This window comes from Cinclus cinclus, chromosome Z (assembly GCF_963662255.1).
Source record: "Cinclus cinclus chromosome Z, bCinCin1.1, whole genome shotgun sequence".
NCBI lineage: Eukaryota > Metazoa > Chordata > Aves > Passeriformes > Cinclidae > Cinclus > Cinclus cinclus.
In genome coordinates, this window is record NC_085084.1 from 64,626,158 (window position 1) to 64,641,855 (window position 15,698).

General features: G+C 36.8%; 1 protein-coding gene across 2 annotated transcripts in view; it reads left to right on the forward strand.

Moving 5' to 3' along the window:
- ADAMTS6 (ADAM metallopeptidase with thrombospondin type 1 motif 6) overlaps nt 1–15,698 on the forward strand; it is a 132,842-nt gene that overhangs the window by 47,759 nt on the left and 69,385 nt on the right. For both annotated transcript variants that reach the window (XM_062512964.1, XM_062512965.1), the window contains exons 7-8: nt 4,029–4,072; nt 7,460–7,565. In XM_062512964.1, the coding sequence (XP_062368948.1) occupies nt 4,029–4,072; nt 7,460–7,565 (150 nt within the window). The remainder of the gene's footprint in view (nt 1–4,028; nt 4,073–7,459; nt 7,566–15,698) is intronic.

The following is a 15,698-nucleotide window of genomic DNA, read 5'->3' on the forward strand; positions in this document are numbered from 1 at the left end:
ATTTGCTATCACAGAACTCTGTGTGAGCTACATAGCTGCACAAATGCATGCATTAGGCCTGAAAACTGACAGTTTGTATGTAGGGACCAGGAAGACTCTTCTCTCCTTTCTCTACGGTGTACCAGGAGACAAATGGCTGTATTCCCCTAAGGTGCCTGGGATTGGCTATAGCTGCAGATAATTTACCTGACAAGTTTGAGCAGTGCTTACAGTATCCACAGAGAATTCGTCATTCTTATCTGTTTGACTTAAGAGTCCTACTCAAATAATCAGGATCATGTCAGTCATCAGATTTGCAAAGGAATTGGATTTTTCTTCAGGTTAGAGTTACAGATAAAAGAGACTTCTTGAAGAGATAGTCTGTAGCTTACATCTACACTAATACATTGAATAAACATGTCAGTGGCTTCTTTATTGCACTGAGCACCACTGGCACAGATCTTGTGTACACACTACTAAGCTGGCTTCTCCAAAACTGGTTAGTTTTGTATGTTTTGCCTTTTAATAATTGTGGCCATCTCCACAACTTTTCATGGGAGTTATTTGAGATCAGTTGTTCTCATGGGCCAAATGTGTGCATGGAACATTTAGTAAAAATTGTTTTAGAATTATAAAACAGCTTGATAATGCATATAGTAGAATTTCAGTGTCTAGTGTGATCCCTTTCACTTTTTAATACAGTGTGCAAGTACCTTTTAGCATGGTGCCTGTATATCCTGCCAAAAAGGACTTGAAGTTGTTCTTTTTAAAGTGTCCCGGTATGGTGCACTAACTCTTGCTGTTTGATCCATGTCATGACAGGAGTGTATTTCTACTCCAGTCCTTGACCATGCTGTTGTACAGACAATGGTCTGTCTATGCAGTTTCCTTCTGGCTGATGTGTCAGTCAGAGTTGTCAGTGACAGCTGTGCATTCATCATGCATTTCCTGTCTGTCTGCTGCAGCTCTTCAGCAGACCCTTAGGAATGCCCAGGACTCCCAGACCTCTTCCCCATCTGCCTCATGAAGAGAGTTCTGATTTCTTCAGGGCAGACATGGCCATATAATCAACCATCTCCCTTCCTACCTCTTTTCCATTCCACTTCCCCAGTCTGGTCACATTAAAGGGGCACTATACCCACTTTATTAGGAGTTATATGATCTTTTTTTGGCTTGGGTGGGCACAGATTTTTCTTGGCTGTCTCAAAATTATTTGGCTGCCATCTTATTCCAAGTTATTTACCTAGATAACTGAGTTCTTTCATTCAATTTTTGTGTGGTGTCTGTCCTACACCATCTGTCAGGAATTGAACCAACATTTTTGCAGTTGTCATAATTGTGACTGTTGTCATAATCTTTAATGGTTGGTTGAGATAATTGTTGGCTTGAGAATCTCCCTTTTTGGTCTCTTTAGCTTCTGAAGTATTTACTAGGCTCCTGTTGATCGAACTGCACCTTAGTGCTGCTTTTTTGGGTGCGGGCTTTTTCTTTTGTTTGTTTGTGGGTTGCCCTTTTTTTTCCCCCATAGTAATTACAACTATCTAATCTCATAGGAAGTCATGACAATTTGTATTTTCAGGGGTTTCTTGGCTTAAAATTACTATCTGTCAGGTAGTACATCTGTAGTCTACTGCATTTGGAACCCAAAATCTGAAAACTAAATGGATTCCTTGAAGTTAGAGGAAGCAGTGTCAAAACAAACAAAAAAAAGGACAAGTTAGTCATATTTTAAGTCCTATAGAGAAGCAGATGTTGGAAGCAAGCAGTTTGGTTCATAAGAATGCTGTGAGCTTTCAGAAAATCACAAGCAGAAACCATTTATATGAAAGCAATAGGATGAAAAAATGGAGCTGGAAGATGGTGTAGGTAAAGTAAGTCACTGAAATTGGACACTGAAAATTTTTTCAAAAGTTCAAAAATTTTTTTCCTGGTAAACTGTAGCCTAGGATGTATATGCTGCAGGAAACTAATCACTATCTATAAAATTGGAATATTTAGTGATGGTATATTTAGAACATGTTACTACCCAGGTATGTTCTTGCAAAAATAATTGGTGTATTGAAGTATAAAATTATCTTTTCCTTAGTTTTATTATCTAATTTAAGTTTCATTATCATAATATTTTCTTAATAATGCTAACTTACGTATAATGAAGAGCACACACTCTTCAGCAGAAACTGAAGAATATTGTGGTCTTTGTTTTTCAAAAATATAACAGAAACAAGGGACTTAATTAATACAATGTTCTCCCATCACAGTTCTTTATGAAACTGAACGTTATTCTCAAACATCCATTTTATCTAAGATGTATGTCTTTAATTATTTTCCCAAATTGGCATTGGATATTAAAAAGCAGAAGATCTGTGTATTTCAGAGACATTTTTCATTCAGTTCTTGACTACATTCTAAAGAATTTAGTTAGGGTTTTCTCACTAATTAAGACTGAGCTGTCTGCTTTCTCTGAGGAGCAAATTTTGCTTGAACTTCAATAGGATTAGGTTCAGACTCTGTCCTGAACACAGAAATTAGAAACCTGGTTCCTTGATTATGTAAAAGGCAGGAAGTGTTCAGTAAAAATCCTTCTTTTCCTCTGAATCCATGTCATCTTGAAACTTAGGGACATTTTGATGATTATATTTCAAGAGAAATAAGAATGCTTTTGTTATAAGAATGTTCTCTATAAGAATTCTGATTTGGCTTCCTTTCCCTCCTCCAGACCACAAATGGGAAATCAGTGCACATTTGAACCACCTTGATGAAATTGGTGAACATGAACATTTAAGTTCAAAATTATATCTTAATTCCACAAACTGCTCTACACTTAGTACCCTTTAAAAATCAAAATAATTCCATGTGGTCACAGCAGTCTGCATGCACTGCTGCACAGAGTTTACTGGATTTGTTCCAAATTTTAAGCTTTGTTATTTTGTCCATGGATTTGGCTTGTAGACAGACCATAAGTCTTTTAGCAGTGAAAGGTATATGTCTTGTGATCAGACTCCTATGTGATAACAGTCCTTACAGTATTTTTAACAAAAAATGTCTGGTGGCCTGAATTTGTAACTCTTTGGGTTTAAAATTAAAGCGTAAATATGGTATCTTTTCAGAGTTTTTCTCACTTCCCTTTCTAAAGAGGAGAAATTGTTCTCAAGCATAGTATGCTTAAGAAATCAAGGAAATCAATACAATCAATCCTTGAAAATCAATAGCATTTTGGGAGTGTCCTTTTATCACTATTATATATATATTATCACAATATTATAGGATTGCATATTCAAAATATGAAGATATAATTAATGAATTCACTGCTGCATGACCACTGCTATTTTAAAAGCTATGCCACAGAAAACATTTTAATTTCATCTCTAGCTCCAGATAATTACATATTAACTACACTAAAACTCATTAGCTTCTCTCTTTGAAAGACTGTATCTACAACTACAAAAGTTTTCCTTTAAAGAATTTTTTAGCTTTTTGCAGAAATGTTTTTCATTTCAGTTTGTTAGCACATATTCTTAAGATACACTATTATTATGGATAATGAGAAAGGCACAGATTTTTTAAAGATTTTTTTTTTAAAAATGGTGTAAAAATTAGGAGTTCAGTTTTTAAAATTAGAATCAAAGTCTCTAAGTAGTACGACTTGCACTTAATATTGTTTAGTTGACAAGGGTGAGACCATAGGAGACTTCCAATTATGTTGAATAAGTAAAATAGTTTAAGAATCAATAGCAGTCTATAGCCACGCTGCTGTAACTTCATAACAGAATGGTAGACTGCTTTATGGAGCTGGTGATTACAAAGATCCACTTTAACCATTTTTTTCTTGCTGGCAGGTGTCCCACTGGCCTGGGGCCAGCGGCTGTGAGTGTACTGCAGCTTGTGGTTTACACCAGAGTGCAGAAAATGCCGACACCAGCTGGCTGCACATAATTAAACTGATTGCGGTCTGACAACTTGGACTGTGATACAGTTGTATGATAAATATACAAAGTATCTTACAAACGTGATTCACTGATATACTTTATCTACTTTTTTTTTCTTAACAGATATGATATCTGCACTTATAAAAACAAGCCTTGTGGAACACTGGGTAAGATTATAAAGAGAAATTGCAGCTTATATTTGCTGTTTCCTTGCTTTATACTTAGCTATTGGTTTATTGACTGATTAGATCTTTTAAAGTTTGTACTTCCAAAATTTTGCAGTTTTATAAACATGAAGAAAAAGATAATCTAGGTAGTTTTTGGCTTTGATACATTGCTGGAAGTTCAAATTGTGTGAGCTGGTGCAGTGTATTTCATCTCTGACAGCTGTAGTTCTGATAAAACCTAGCAGATGACTCAATTTTACTTCTTAAAGAAGAGAACTTGCTGTTTATTTCCATTTCCTGGTGTCCACAATCTGGTTAAAAAAAACAGAAGTAGAAGTCCTCAGGAAGGTTATAAAACAACCCCCATAAGGCCTTACAAAAGAAATGGACTTTGAGGTTTACACTGTTGCTGTGCTGTACACAGTCAGTACAGCTTCATATTTTTCTTTTCACAGACTTACAAAAAATAGCACAGTGATAGAAAATACAATAACATTGAAACTACTTAAAACAGTACTTTGACAATGAAGAAGTGCACATGCCAACCTTAGATAAAGGATGGAGAGCTATTGCTCTCTTCATACATAAATATGTTACCAGAAGTTATTTACTACAATAAATAACTATAGATGGACCTATAACTATAGGTTGTCGCCTCCAATGGTGCTTTGACATATAAAGGGAACCTTATTCAAAGACTAATATAACACTTGTTTAGATTTTTTTTTTCAGTTTACATCCTTTCATAAGCCTCTTTCTTGCAGGTGATTAAGGATGAAATCCGAACTCAGCTATTTCATATTATTAATACTTTTCTTGGTCAGAGTTTGTGATTGTATTTGCTTTGTCTTTCACTATATTACTGTATGCTAGATAGCCTTAACCCGTGTTAATTTTTTCTGTAAGTCTCTCGCAAGTCAGCACAATGCTTCTGGCAGAGAAGTGTAGTTTACATGGGGAAAGGTACCAGAATTTTGCCTGCTATAAATATAAAAAACCCCCATAGAATGCTTTAGTAAAAGGCAATTCATGCTGATGAATTTCTAAATGTAATTGATCTTATTTGACATTGGAGATGATGAAGAGATGATGTCTAAGAAGTGGCTTTGCAAGTGTTAAATAAAGAAAGATTGAAAGAGAATGTATTCATGCATGAACTATTTGATATTTTTATGTGATGCTTTTGACACATATCATTAGTGTAGTAGCTCTTTATCAGATTTTGGCAAAAAAGCAAATTTTGCTTCACTTTAATGTAACAGAGGACAGATTTGGCAATATTTTATTAAACAAAAATTTAATTTAAAAAATTAAAAATAAGAGTCACATATGGGTATCAGTTCCAACTTACTGTTATAGGGGTCTTGGCAACAAAACCATTACAGTTTTTCTGCATTATAGGCATTGAATTGGAAAAGAGACAAGGCCCTGTAGTCCCCTTTTGCAAGGCATTTGATATGCTTAAGTCATACTGACATCCAATAACTAAAGGTAATCATATATATAAAGAGTCTGTGAAAAAAAAGTCAGAGAGAGGTCTCAGAAGGTCAAAAGAAACCTGAATAATTGCTATTCTAGGAAGACACAGAAATAAAAGATTTCGTGTGGCATAAACATCTTGTGTCCTTTTTCAGACACCTGAAGCAGGGAACCTTTCATAGAACCTCTCAGATGTCTTTGCAATGTGTCTGTGGCTCCAGTGAAGGGCAAGTCCTTCTAAAGTCGAGTCACTGACTGTGTTCTTAATTTGATCTCTGTCACTTTCTGCAAGCTTGGTATGGAGTTGTAGTGCTCTGGTTTTCTAATTTGCTGAAGCAAGTCCTCAGTTGTATGACCTGAAGATGGAATGACTTTATCATTCAAATATGGTGAACTTTGGAGAGGAGCATGATAGTTCTATATATATGTATTGCCATGGTGTCTTCAGAATTTCTTCAATTAGAACTGCATGGGTGAACTGTAATTATTGCATTTTTTGCAGGTTACACACTGCAAACTCTCCAGACACACATTGTCAGCTTTTGGCCATGTAAATTTCGCTATCAGCAGAGTAGTTTTGCTCTGTCCAAACTAGATTTGTTTGGGAGAAGACATGGACCACATACCCTCCCAAATGATCTATATGTACCTACAGGAGACCTGAGATCGCCCCATGGGGGATGTTCTCATGGAACCCTTGCAACATTTTTTTTCCTTTGGGAAGCTTTAAGCCACATGTGTAGTGATGTTCAGCCTACAGGATTCAACTAGTCCAGAATGGCCAAAGAGCTTCAGCATCAGTGCTTCACTGTGCTGATCCACTCCTATGGCTTCAAATTAATTGCTAATATGGGCACAGCAGGAAGCACTTATCATGTTTTGACTTCCTTACTGTTAGACCAAATAGAATAATGTGAGGTCCCTGCTTATATAAATAGTTTGCTTTCTCTCTTCCCCATTCACTCTTCCATTCCCTTCATCTCTCAACCAAAGTTAAACTTTTTCAGTTTTTTTGTTGTTGTTGTTATTTTTGGGGTTGTTTGGATTTTTTTTGTTGTTGCTGTTTCTCTGGGTTTTTTTTGTAATGTACTTAACTGAGCAGGTAACTTCCTTAAATAAGGGTTTGCTGTTTCTTTCAGATAAGAAATTATAGGGGAGAAATACGTTAAATAAACCTGATGTTTAAAGCTTTCTCTAATGGCACTAAATTGTGACTGCAGTATGTTCTGTAATAATCTGTTGCTGAAAAAGATACAGAAGAGTCATAGTTGTTAAATGCCAGTGGTGTTCTCTCTCTGAAGAAAGTTTTTAAAAGCCCTTGTAATACAATAAGGTTCTAATGCCAGAAGATGATGGGTGATAAATGGAAAAGACTTCCATGGTTAAATGCGTGCTTGTTATTAACATGTCTCCTCTCTCTTCACTGATGCATTCAGTTTTGTTTTTTTTAATCTTTTTTTAACGTACCATGTGAGGTTTTTCATAGCTAAAAAAGTTGCTTGTATGTTTTTATGAACCCACTAAACTTAAACAGATTTCTTTAGAAAAATAATGTGGATACATTTTGCTTTCTTCAGGCACAAGAATGTTAAAATAGAAATGCTTTCTTGAATTCCCTCTCCTGGCTCAAGTTACTAGGTGGTCCCAAGTTACCAGAAGTAAAATTTATAAATCTAACCCCTAGTCTAGACATTTTCCAGCACTGACTGCAGTTCAAAAAATATTAATGTCTAGCCGGCAAAGTGAAATTCCCCCCAGTGATTTTGCAAATGACTAGAAAGTTAACCTTTTGCCAACTGCTCCTTCTGTGCATAGAAGTTATTAAAAAGAATCCAGGCATTTATAACTGGGGCTTTTAAGACTGAAACACCTTGGCATGACCCTTTGTGTCTCCTTCTGTTTATTCAGGCTTGGCCTCTGTGGCTGGAATGTGTGAGCCTGAAAGGAGCTGCAGCATTAATGAAGATATTGGCCTGGGTTCAGCTTTTACCATTGCACATGAGATTGGTCACAAGTGAGTGAGTTTAAAATAAGAATACATTTTAATTTTTTTCTATTACCTAATAATTGCTAATTTTTTTTCCTGCATCATCTCCATTCTAATGTTGCATGTTTCTGTATATGGTATTCATGAGTGGCATTACATTTTATTTAGTATGTATTACCAGGGGGTTTAAATTTAGAACTGTAGACTCATTATATACCCTTTGATTTCAGATTCCAGTTAAATCTGTCCTTCTGAGACTTGACTCACAACCTTCCTACTCTGTTTCATATTTTTAAATATTTGGCTTTGAAAATATTTTCTCCCCCATTACTTTTTTCTGCCTTTCTTTATGAAAGAGAAGTGGTTAAAAGGTAATTTTTTTTCTCTTTTTTATTTTGTCTTTAATATAATTCAAACTATTATCATTGAACATTGATTCTAATGCCAATATTCATATGCTTTAAGTCCTCTTTCACTCAAGCATGATGTATATAAAACAGGGATAGAGCATTCAGCATCACTTGTTACATTTAAGTATCAGCATATAGCTTTAAAGAGTGTGTTACTGTGACACTGATAAAATCTGGGTAGTGTTTGGTCTGAAAATATTTCAGGCCTTCTGTCAAAAGACAGCATTGTTAGTACATTGTGTTGGTTCTAAAAAGACTGGGCACATTCTTTTATCATGAGGCTTCCTCTTTCATGTACATGGCTTGACCAATGCAGAGTTAAGGATGACATGCTGTTCCACTCATTAGCTGATTGTACTGTTAAAAGTTCCAGTGTGGACTGAAATGAAAGCTAGCAATCTGTTGATCAAAAAGAAGGAGTTGGAAGTAAACAGTTATTTTTAGCCCACCTATTAAGCTAGACAATCACTGGGAAACTATGCTCTCATTTATATTATGTATGAAAAAGCCCCTACACATCTAATGTATATGAAATTTAGAATTCAAAAGCAATTGTATAAGATCTGAGCAACAATAATAATTTAAAAATACATATAATAACTTCCCTGATTTATCTTCCTGTCTGCCTTCCTTCCTTCTTGCCTTCCTCTCTGCCTTCCTCCCTCTCTGCCTTGTTGAAGAAAGAGCTCCTCCAATCACTAAATATTAATAGTTCTTAAATTCCTGTAAATAACATTTTGTGTTGTATAGATGACCTTGCTGTGAATTTGTCACATATATAACAAACCCCACAATCTTCCAATACAGTATTTTCATTCTAATTCCTATATCATACATCTTCATATTCATGGAATCATAGAATTTCTGCTGGGAAGCGACCTCTGGATATAAACTCATTCAAGACCCTGTGCCCAGAGCAGGTGACAAAGAAACATATTGAACTCAATTTTGAGTGTTTCATGAGAGGGAGACTCCATGGCCTCCCTGGACAGCCTGCTCCAGTGCTGTACCACCTTCAATGTAAAGAAGTTCTTCCTCATCTTGAGTGGAATTTCTTGTGTTTTAGTTTTTAGCTATTGCTCCTTGTTCTGCTCCTGGGCACCACTGCAAAGAGTCTAGCACCATCCACTTAGCCCCTCCATTTGAGATCTTTGTGTATGCTTTATATATGTTTTATATGCAAAATTATTTAATACATGCAGCAGCTCTACCATGCAAAGATGGCATGATGACCAGAATTTATTTGAAGAGCTTAGACTGGTTAGAATCTGAAGAAAAACCACATTTAGTGATAGCGTATCCTGTGATCATAGGAGTGTTTTTACCATCAGTGTTTTCTCTGTTTGATATCTTTTGGCTTCTTATACATAAGGTCTTTTAAAACTCTGAAATCTCAGTTCTTTGAGGCTTTCAGCTAATTCTTGAGATGACATGATATGGCAAATACTGATTTGGTGCAGAAATCATATTCCTTTAGCTATTATAACAAGTGTTTTTTTTAACTGCACAGTTATTAAAGAAAGTTGCACTGCAAGGTTGGTTTTAAGAATTAACATGCCATGAGGGTACCATCAGTAAAACCTGGGAAGAATATATGAGCAAAAAATCTTCAATATTTCTGTTTTGTGGTAGCCACATCACCTGTCGTTCTACCCACGCAGTGACTGAATGCCTCTACAACTATGGCACAGTTGTTATTTCCTCTCAAATCTCCTAGTTTCCAGTACTTACAAGACATTATTTGCCTATATGAGTAAAATAATTGTTTCTGAGAGGCTTGTATTTTTCTTTGGCTGTACCTATTTTCAGACTTAAAATAGGAAATTGACTTAATTGTTAAGTGAAAATTAGAAGCATTTAAAGGACGTGTCTACATAAAATATGTAACATAACACAAAAGAGCGCTCAATTACACAGAGTCACAGAATGGGTCACGTTGGAAGGACCACGGTGGATCACCTGGCCCAACCTCCCTGCTCAAGCAGGGTCATCCCAGAGCGCACAGCACAGGATTGTGTCCAGGCAGTTCTTGAGTATCTGCAGTGAGGGAGACTCCACAGCTCCTCTGGGCAATCTGTTCCAATGCATGGTCGCCTGCACAGTTATAAAGTTCTTCCTCACGTCCAGGTGGAAATTCTTGGGCATCAGTTTCTGTCCTATTGCTCAGCATAGCTGAGAAGAGCCTGGTTTGATACCTTCTCTTCACCTCCTCTTGGTACCTGCCCTTCATATACGTACAGGCACTGATGAGGTCCCCTCTCAGTCATCTCTTCTCACGGCTGAATGGGCCCAACTCCCTATCAGCCTTTCCTCATAAGAGAGATGCTCCAGTCCCCTACTTATCTTCGCACCACTCTGCTAGACCCACTCCAGGAGCTCCATGTCTCTTTTGTCCTGAGGAGCCCAGAACTGGACACAGCACTCCAGGTGAGGCCTCACCAGAGCTGAATAGAGGGGCAGGATCACCTTCCTTCACCTGCTGGCAATGCTCTTCCAAATGCCCCCCGGATCCCATTGTCCTTCTTGGCCACCAGGACACACTGCTGGCTCATGGACAGCTTGTCGTGCACCAGGACCCCCAGGTCCTTCTCTGCAGAGCTGCTCCCCAGCAGTCAGCCCCAGGCTGTGCTGGTGCCTGGGGTTGTTCCTCTCCAGGTGCAAGAAGGTTCCTGTCTGCCCATCTCTCCAACCTGCTGAGGTACTTCTGAAGGGATGCACAGCGCTCCGGGGTGTTGGCCATTCCTCCCAGCCTCTGCTGGAGCATGGTCCTGGTAGAACCTGTGGCCCTGTGGAGAGAGGAGCCCATGCTGGAGCAGGTTTGCTGGTGCCCTGTGATCCCATGGGGGACCCACACAGGAGCAGGCTGTGCTTGAAGAATGGGACCCACACTGAAGCAGTTCATGAGGAGCTGCAGCCCATGGGAAGGACTCATGCCTAGGAATTTAATGGAGAACTGTCTGCAGTTGGTGGGTGTGACTGCATGCTGGAGAAGGCAGCAGCATGAGGCAAAAGGAGCAGCAGTGATGTATGATGATTCTAACCACCATTCTCCATTCAGAAGTAAACCTGGGCCTTGAAAGAAGGAGTGGATGCTGGAAAAGTTGTTTTAAAAATTGTTTTTTATTTTTCATACTCTTATTTGATTGATAATAACATTAAGCTGATTTCAGCAAGTTGAATCTATTTTGCTCATGATGGTCATTGTTGAGTGGTCTCATCCTGTCCCTGTTTCAATCCACAAACCTTTCCTGATATTTTCTCTCTCCTGTCCAGCTGAGGAAGAGAGGGGCAGGCACCAGGCATTCACCCAGGGTCAACTCACAGTCAGTCAAACCTCAGCTGCATTACAGGACCTGCGTTTTAGTGAGAGGTTTTCTAGAAGTGCATGTCTAGGGATGTTGTTTTTTTTTTACAACTAGAGAAAGAAAATACTCAAGTCTGAGGTAATAGAGACACATATACCAAACTTTATAATAGCTTTTTCAAAACTAGTTGAAACACAGCTAGGATGGATTGTACTAACCTCCTGACAGCTCTGCAGTTGATGCAGTCATCATTGTTTTGTCTCTGATGATGAAGTCTTCCATCTATAACTGTAGCAGTCTCTCTCAAATCCAGAGGGTATGAACACCCCAACAGCAAACAGAGCACATTAAGCTTATTCCTACTAGATGTCTAGGAGTGATGGAGTTCAAATGGCTTGAATTTTTAGGAGCAGTTTAACTATCTTTTTTAGTTTAAAATCCCCAAACCAAACCAAAATGAAACTCAACAAAATGAAATTAAACAAAATTAAACCAAACCAACCAAAGAAACAAAAACCCAACAAAACAAAACCAAGACAAACCTTCACTAAAATGTGTCGACAAGCCACTTAAGACCATACATAATTATTTCTAACTCTCTCACTTCCCTCCCTCCATCCCCTGCCCTTGTCTTTTTTGCTAAAGGAGCACTGTTTTATGGCTGCTTTTATAATACTACAGGTGTTAAGAAAAGTTTTCTTTGGGACTTCAGTTTTAGTGACATGCATGTAAAATAAAGTGTCATATACAAATGGCAAAACCCCCCAATTGTGTGACATGGTTATATTTAAAATATGAAAAAAAGTCTGTCTCTATATATCTGAAATAATGTTTGAAGTTCAGAATTTACAATACTAAAATAATTTTTCTAACATCAAAGCATTTTTACCAAGAAGATGAACATAGTAGCACTTCACAGATCTTAACAAGAGTGCAAGAAGAAAAAATGGGGATGAAGTGGAAGGTTATCACAACCTTTAGGTCATCTTGAATTTCGAAAGGAAATCTGAGCTCAGAACTTTGCTTCCTGATTGTAGCCAGTACTTTCCACTTTGACCTACAGTGTAAAGATCTGATGCATTTGCACTGTTGGCTTTGTTTAACACACAAGCCTTATTTGATGTTACTGTTGTGCCTTCAATAGTGATGTGCAATGCAGGACAAGTTTGTGCTCTGCTTTTTTGTAACAGTCCGGGACAAGTCTGTTGTTTCCCCCATAAGAAAGTTCAGGTTTCTGAATAGACTGCATTGGTTTTTTTAGAAATTGCTGTGCTTTTAAGAACCTCATATGTTATTTAATACTAAATGATGTTCATTTATAATAATTGTTTTTGAGGGGGTGTTTGGTCATCATCAAGAACTGAGAGAACAATATTGAGGAAGTAAATAGGAAAAATTAGGATAGAAGAATGCTAAATTTATGTTGAATTTCATGGCAGATATGCCTTTTCTAAAGTTCCTACTATTAAATTAGTTTGTTTCCCAAGTTTTCAGGGAACTAATATGTTTTACCCAAGTTTAAAATTCTGCATTACTTCGAAATAAAGCATTAAGGATACTCTAAACTGTGGGATGCTGTCCAAATGCAGGAAATCAGAAGTTAAGGTTAAAGTCCATGGTAAGACATGGAAATAGAAAGTGAAGCAACTAATTAACTTTGTTTCCTCCCTTGAGGAATATGCAATGTTAGGTAGTTTCAATACATGCTGTCAATGTTTGGAATCCTAAATTAAAAGAAATTGATTTTTCAAGACAATACTTTTTGATTATTTATCCCTTCATTTGTAATGTCATTTAACAGTAAATTTTAATTTTCATGCTATAATATAGCTAGAACCAATACTTTTATAAACATTGGCTAAACTTAGATGGAGGACTACATAGAAAGAGAAGTGTCTTTTAAGGGACAGTACAGGGAAGATACTTACAAATGTAAAGAAAGAGTGCATACTTTTGTTACTGAGACAACATAAAATCTGATGATTGTAAGGTCTCCAAAATTTGCCATAACCTTATAACAACTGACAAATATTTCACTATTAGTAGATATGAGAATAATTAAGAAAATTATAATGTATGTCAATATAGAAATTGTGCTTTGTTCCATGTAGCTCATAGCTCTGATATTGTAGGGGAAAAAATTCCATTATTCTTTTATAGTAGTTTATGTTCATATTCACCCATTTTTTGCTAAACAAAGTAATGTTGAAACATGTTAGGTTTCCCTTGTGTATTTTCTACTGACACTAAGAAAAGACTTATTATGAGAATAAGTACAATACAATGGCAAAATTAATTAATACAAATTTTATGGAAACTTTTGTATCTAATAAGCTCAGTTTCTTGAAATGTATTTTGATTCACTCTTTAGGTCTTATGCCAAGTACATGAATACTTGTTCAAGCGTTCCCACAAAGTGGCAGAGATTTACTTTTAGAAACTTTTCAAGTATTCTTCACTGATGCACTTTATGACCTTTCCCTACCCTTTACTTCATTCTCCATAAATTTTAGCTCTGTGTGTCTAACAGGCTGAGACACCAAGAGAAATGCTTGCAATGTAACGAAGGTCAGGATACTTAAAAATAGCCCATTTCACTCTTTGCATGTGTGCTCATCTCCTAGTACAGAAAATTAGTATCATAAACCCTCTCCTAATGATATGTAGTTTTGTGAGCTGTAATTCAGCTTCTGATAATGGAATTTTCAGTGCTTGACTACAGTATTTCTCTTGCTCATGTTCCTGTACCTTTTTTCCCTCACCTGACTCAAAATTCTGTCTCTGGCACACTTCTTAATGCTGTTAAACAAGTGGCAGAGCAACATAAAAGTTGCTGTTTTTAAAAAGAATGGGTCAAATTCATGTAACTCATGAATTGGTAAGAAACAAGAAACCCTAACATTCTGTATTCTATTTAGAAAAATGAGGCATTAACAGTCTGTGCTTTTCTTAATGCTCCAAACCCTAAGAAAACTAGGAAATTTTTTCATATGGAGATAATTTGTACTTCATCTGTATAGCAGAGAGAATTGGTTGAGAAATAGCATTTCACCACTTTTAAGATAACTTAAGCGCTAATAAAATACATGGTATACAAAATAAAATCAGTAAAGAATAAGGAGATTAATTCAGTTTGGTGTAGATCTGCCTTCTCTGAATCTGAAGTGCCTGGGTAGTAAATAAGTATGGCAGTGTTCTGCTGTCTCACAAAAATGGCTGCTGTCATTTCATATGTATCAGCAATAAGTGTTGGCAGCCATAACCATCATTGTTTGGAACTACCAAACATATCAGTAACCAAATGAAGCTGTCAGGACCTGCAATACTGTTTTTTTTTCAAGATAAAGGAAGGATAGACACGAAGTTTACATACACATAATTCCCTCTGCTTATACTCCAGGGTCTCTGCTTATCTATTGCCCTTTTATTCAATGCAGCTGACACTAGTTATCTCTCCTGTGATTTTTGGGGTTGGATCATAAGTTGGATGTGTATCACAAATAATTCCCTCAGATGATTTTTTTCAGATATAAGGAAAAACAGATTGCAAATGGAAAAAAATCTGTTCAATTACAGATGTTAGTAATTGAAACAGTCATTGAACACTACTAGGATATGCTGCCTTAGAAATTTTTAAGCATATAAACTAGAGATAATTTGCATGAGAATTTCAGTTGTAATTTTAAAGTACTTAAGAGTTTCTACTTTGCACAATTCTTTATTGTAAAGTTCTCTCTTGGGAAATGAGAAGCCATAATGCATGAAAGCACAAGAGCTGCTGGGTTAAACATCCTTCCTTGAGATGGTAGGTGGAAAGGTAACTTCATAGAATAACTTATGTGTCAGCTGAGGAGTTTCAGTCTCTGCTCACCCATCTGGCTGTTCTTGTAAAGACAATATTATACTCATAATTTTAGGCAGGCTTTTTGAGCCAATGAAAGGAATACAGTCTGTGTATGCTTAGTGAGTTCGAAAAAGGTAGGCAAATTATAACAGTGGCTCTGCAATGAATATTTTATGTTTCTTACTTTCTTCCCTACCTTTCCATGCCAATCCAATTGCACACATGCTTTTGTAAAGACCTAGTTTTAATATAATGATGGCCAAATATGACCAGCATGTTCTGATGGAAATAAAACTGGTAATTTGGTCAGAAATGTGTTTCCATCTGCAATCCTGCCCACAGGAGGGCAAATTACTGGACTGTAATGGCATGCTGCCACTACCATCTTTGGAAATGATGACAGTAGTTGTAAAACCCTTCTGAAAACATCAGAAAAAGTGACCTCCACCTCATGATCACATTCCTCCTAAATTCAGAAGCAAGGACAAGTAGAAAAACATTCTTGGAAAGGAATAGATGATTTAGGTAAATGAGTATTTATGATGTATACCATTGGCTCATGGAAAGGCATTGACTGAGTTCCCACCTGCATCAGAAGTTA